The sequence below is a fragment of the Cebus imitator genome, unplaced genomic scaffold (genome assembly GCF_001604975.1).
Source record: "Cebus imitator isolate Cc_AM_T3 unplaced genomic scaffold, Cebus_imitator-1.0 Scaffold181, whole genome shotgun sequence".
NCBI lineage: Eukaryota > Metazoa > Chordata > Mammalia > Primates > Cebidae > Cebus > Cebus imitator.
Genome location: NW_016107496.1, coordinates 880,101 through 885,417, shown reverse-complemented (window position 1 = coordinate 885,417; position 5,317 = coordinate 880,101). Strand labels below are relative to the sequence as shown.

The 5,317-nt window shown below is 61.7% G+C and overlaps 1 protein-coding gene across 1 annotated transcript; it reads left to right on the top strand.

The window, feature by feature from the left end:
- The first annotated feature begins 317 nt into the window (after positions 1 to 317).
- Positions 318 to 4,583, top strand: DDN (dendrin). Its single transcript, XM_017545722.2, has 2 exons — positions 318 to 644; positions 1,057 to 4,583. The coding sequence occupies exons 1-2, from the start codon at positions 436 to 438 to the stop codon at positions 2,984 to 2,986; spliced, it is 2,139 nt and encodes a 712-aa protein (XP_017401211.1). The 5' UTR covers positions 318 to 435; the 3' UTR covers positions 2,987 to 4,583.
- Positions 4,584 to 5,317: the final 734 nt, after the last annotated feature.

The following is a 5,317-nucleotide window of genomic DNA, read 5'->3' as shown; positions in this document are numbered from 1 at the left end:
GAGGCAGGAAGCCAGGGGCAGAACCCTGGTGGTCAGGCAACCTGACAGGCAGGGGAGTAAAGGGTTAAAACGGCAGGAAGGTTGAAGAAGTAGGGGCGGGGGAGGGGGCACTGTCAGCTTGGCAAGAATCATAAGTCCCTCCCCCGCCCACTCGTGCGATCCCATCAGGCTTGGGGGACAACAGCAGTGGGAAGGGGCGTCCAATCCCGGGCCCCAGGGGGCGGCCGTGCACATGGGGGAGGTAGCAGCGCGGAGCAGCCCGCGCGGTGTCACATGCGCGCGCACACACAGAGACAGGCACACACACGTGTGCCCGGGTATATATAGTTCCCAGTCCCCGGGCCCGCGGCTCTGCAGTGGGCGCCGGCTCCCTGGGCTGGGAGGGGGCTCCTGGGGCGGGTGGGAGGGTGGGGGGCCGGGGTGGGGTGGGGCAGGATGCTGGATGGCCCACTGTTCTCCGAGGGGCCTGACAGCCCCCGGGAGCTCCAGGATGAGGAGTCTGGCAGCTGCCTCTGGGTGCAGAAGTCCAAGCTGTTGGTGATCGAAGTGAAGACCATTTCCTGTCATTATAGTCGCCGCGCCCCTTCTCGACAGCCCATGGACTTCCAGGCCAGCCACTGGGCTCGCGGGTTCCAGAACCGCACGTGAGTGAAGCAGGGGTGAGGGGAAGAGAGTGGTGGGGCGGGAAGTGGGGTCCGGACCTCCCCGAAGGCACTAGCGAGCATTGCTGGTCCCCCTTCTCTTTCCCACTCTTCCCTCCCCTGCCCCCTCCCGAGGGCTGGGGCCTGACTCATCCGGTTGTTTGGGGGAATAGGAGTGGGCGTGAGAAAGGGCAGGAGGTGAGATGGGGCAGACGCTGTTAAAGTGTGCATGGAGAGATGGCGAGGAGTCCCGCTTCGACTTCGGTCCTAACATATACGCACGTGCACACGCGCACACACTCACACACACCCCTTCATATGGCTGTCCCAAGTGGTCTCCAGTGCTCCCAGCTCCCCGGACCTCGGCTCCCTTCCCCCACAAACTGCTCACCTGGGTTCCTGCTCATTGTCCCAGGTGTGGGCCGCGCCCGGGATCCCCACAGCCGCCGCCCCGCCGGCCCTGGGCCTCCAGGGTGCTGCAGGAGGCGACCAACTGGCGGGCGGGGCCCCTGGCCGAGGTCCGAGCTCGCGAGCAAGAGAAAAGGAAAGCGGCGTCGCAGGAGCGGGAGGCCAAGGAGACCGAGCGAAAAAGGCGCAAGGCTGGTGGGGCCAGACGGAGCCCCCCGGGTCGGCCCCGCCCGGAGCCCCGCAACGCCCTTCGGGCGACCCAGCCGGCGGGGCTCCCTGCACCCTCGCGGCCGGAGCTCCTGGCACAGGTGGGGCGAGCGCCCCGTCCATCCGCGCAGCCGCAGAGCGACCCAGGGTCGGCGTGGGCGGGGCCCTGGGGAGGTCGGCGGCCGGGGCCCCCAAGCTACGAGGCTCATCTGCTGCTGAGAGGCTCTGTTAATACGGCCCCGCGACGCCGCTGGGACCGGCCGCCACCCTACGTGGCTCCACCTTCCTACGAAGGCCCCCATAGGACCTTGGGGACTAAGCGAGGACCCGGGCACTCCCAAGCGCCCGCTTCATCAGCCCCAGCTCCGAATCCCTCCAGGACAGAGGGAGGGCGCATAAAGAAGAGGCTGGATCCTCGGATCTACCGGGACGTCCTCGGGGCTTGGGGTCTCCGACACGGGCAGGGTCTCTTGGGGGGATCCCCAGGCTGTGGAGCGGCCAGAGCAAGGCCAGAGTCCGGCAAGGGGGTCGTGGAGAGAAGCCTGGGGCTGGCTGCTGCTGACTTCAACAGTGGTAGAGACAGCCATCCCCAAGTCAAAGCTGCAGGGAGCCCAGGCACCGAGACCGCTCCTGCGGGGTCTGCAACTGCGGCTCCCAGTGCCCCGCGTCCCGCTCCTAGGTCCAGGCACCACATCAAGGGCTCGAGGGAAGGGAAAAAAGAAAGAGAACAGATCTGGTTCCCCAAATACTGGATTCCCTCCCCTAAAAAGCAGCCGCCCCGCCATAGCCAGACACTCCCCAGACCCTGGGCTCCTGGAGGCACGGGATGGAGAGAATCCCTTGGTCTTGGAGTGGGGGCAGGACCGGAGACCCTGGAGTGTTGGAAGGCGACCCGCCGTGCCCACACCTTGCCCCGCAGTTCCCAGGGCCCATCCCGTGGGGAAGGTGTCTTTGTCATTGACGCCACGTGCGTAGTGATACGATCCCAATATGTTCCAACCCCCCGAACCCAGCAGGTGCAGCTTTTGCCCTCTGGGGTGCCAAGCGTGGTGGGGGATGCCCCCAGCCAATCGAAGCCCGGCAAGGAGGACGGTGAACGGGCCACAGTCTTTCCTTCCCCTTGCCAAAAGCTGCCGTCAAGCAGTCACCTTTTACACCAGCCTAGCGAGGGCCGCGGGGGCGAAGCTGAGGGCGGGAGGCCAGGGGACTCCTCACTGGAGGAGGGCACCTTCAGCATCTTGGGGCTCCCGGCCCCCGAAGTAAACCTGCGGGACGCCCCCACGCAGCCAGGTAGCCCAGAGCACCAAGCCTTAGGCCCAGGAGCTTCGGGATCCCGGAGCAGAGCCGAGGGCTCAGAAGTGGCGGTGGTTCAGCGGAACGCAGGCCGGGGCTGGGCGCGGACCCCAGGGCCCTACGCCGGGGCCTTGCGAGAAGCCGTGTCCCGTATCCGCCGCCACACCGCCCCTGACTCGGACACTGACGAAGCTGAGGAACTGAGCGTCCATAGCGGCTCCTCTGATGGAAGCGACACAGAAACCCTGGGCGCCTCCTTGCGGAACGAGAGGACCCTGCCCGGGGCTGGAAACAGTCCGCCAGAGGAAGGTGGGAAGACAGCGGAACTGAGCGGCAGGGTCGGGGAGACTGTAGATGTCGTCAGCGAAACCGAGGAGGTCCTCTTCGGAGTGAGGGACATCAAAGAGACCCAACAGGGAAATAGGAAGAGGCAGTGAGGGGCCCCTTCTTGTATTCGTGACCCCAATACATCCATCCTTGGGTCCACTGGTCCCCAATCTTCCCCATAGACTTCCTTTGCTTCTTTTTTCCTTGTATCTTTACCCATACCTGGTCCCATCCTTGACATAAAAATGAAAGGAAGGGAAGCATATGCCCATTCATGATTTTGTTTCAGGAGAGGTGAGAGTGAGCAGATTTAATTAATGCCTGCCTGCCATGTTCAAGGCACTAGGGTGAGCTCTTAGCAGGGTCTGATGCACTGGATGTGGAGCTGAGCAGAGAGGCCTAACTAGGATCAGGCAGGAGGGCAGGGATGGTGGCAGCCATAGGAAGGCAGTGTAGGGCAGGGCCTCTGTGCAGGAGGGAAAAAGTGAAGGAGAGGCTTTGGACTCAGTGACAGAGTGATCAGATGACAAAGGGGTTCTTGGCAGAAGAGAAATAGGTCCAGTAAAACCAGCAAAGCAGAAGGAGGGCTCACCTTGGCCTCACAAGCCTTGGATTTTATTCCCACCTCTGCCACTGACTTGGTTGACTGAGGCGGCCACTTTCCCTCTCCAGGCCTCCTGGCCTCCTGGTATGTAAAATGGTGGCATTCAAAGGTCCATCCTTCCATCTCTGACATTTTGAGATCTTTGGGAAACACTCTATCTCATCTTCCCCCTTGACAAGCCAAGAATGAGAGTTGGGAATAAGTGAACAGAGTCCAAAGTTTCCTGGCGGCCTCCTTGTCACCAGAAGTCATGATCAATTCAGGAGACTGCCCAGGGCTTGCGGAAGAGCCTAAGGGAGCCAGGCACTCCTATCCTAGTCTTCCAGGTTTAGGTGAGGGCTCCCCAAGGCAGAGCAAGATAGTGGCCCTGTCACTGACCCTGGCCTGTGGTGGTCTGAGCTGGGGAGGAAGGAAGCCAATGAATCAGCTTGGGACCTCTTTAGGCCTTCCCCTTTTCCTCCACCCCAATGCTCCTTAGTGATGCTCTGAGGCGTGGCCACGATTTCCCTCCCAGGTGGTTTCGCCCACCTGAAAGAATCCTGAGAATTTCACCCATCTCAGCCTCTTCTGGCAACCGGCCACGCAAGGAAAGAGGCTGGTCCCCAGAAGCCCGTAGGCGTGCGATGTGATACTCTCTACAGCCACTACAGGGCGCGCGCAGGTCGCGGATCTCTCCAGTTGCTTATCTTGGCTCTGCCACTCAATCCGATCCCCAGTTCCCCAGCGTGGGTCCCCAGCCTTGCAGCCTTCCGCCGCGCGGGGCCGGGAGCAGGCCTCCGGGCTCCCAGATCTCTGGAGCCCGCCGGGCCCCTCTTTGTATTCATCCACCCCAGCCGGCTTGGGATTCAGACACCGAAGTCTTTTTTTTTTTTTTTCTCTCCGATCCCGGACACCTCCTCTGTCTGCCATTTATTAGCCATGTGAACTTGGCAGCATCACTTCACCTCCCTGAGCCTCAGTTTCCTCATCTGTCAAATGGGGGTTTATAAACACCTACCTCGCAGGGTTGTTGTGAGGATTTAATGCGATAATGTATGTAAAGCGCCTTGCACACCGCCTGGCACACAGTAGGCGCTCAATAAATCTAAGCTTCCCTTTATCCAGCCTTGGCATCATCTTCCTTTCACTGACCCTTTCTCCACAGTGGCCCTTCCCCAGGACTCCTCCGCCACTTCCCGCTCTGTGTGAGGGGGCGGGGGGTGCTTTCTTCGTTGGGAGCTCATGGTCCACCTCTGCCTCCCCCAGCCGAGACTCTCCCTTCCTTACCCCCAGCCCACCCCTGCCAGCTCTTCCCTCTGCCCTGGCGCGCTACCCCCTCCCCCCATTCCGGGCAAAGACTGAGTCAGCCGGGGTAAATTTAGCTGCTGTCTCCGCGGGCGTGGGGGCTTCTCCCAGACTCAGTCGCCGGGTCCTGGCCCGGCCCCCGGCCTGCCTCTGCTCCCACTCCAACCGAGTCCCGCCAACTCCAACTCCCGCTCAGCGTTCAGGTCCCCAAACCCGCTCTCAAACCACTCACGGTTTGAGTTTCCAGTTGTCTGGACGTCACTCCCGCCCGCACCCAGAGAGACTCTGAGCAGAACTCGGAGCGGGGCAGGACCGCTTGGGGGGCCGACAATCTGATCCATGGTTCAGCGGAGGAGGGTCTCTTCTTGGGTTTCTGAACAGGAGGGAAGACATTGGTCAGAGCTATCCAGGAAGGTTCACCCCAGAGCCTTCCTGGAACCCACACTGCCAGGCTTCAAGTTAGCTCTTGCTGGAGGAGGGTCACCATGGGCAGAGATCAAAGGTTACTGAGAACTGCACCTGAGGTCAGGAGTTTGAGACCAGCGTCCAACAT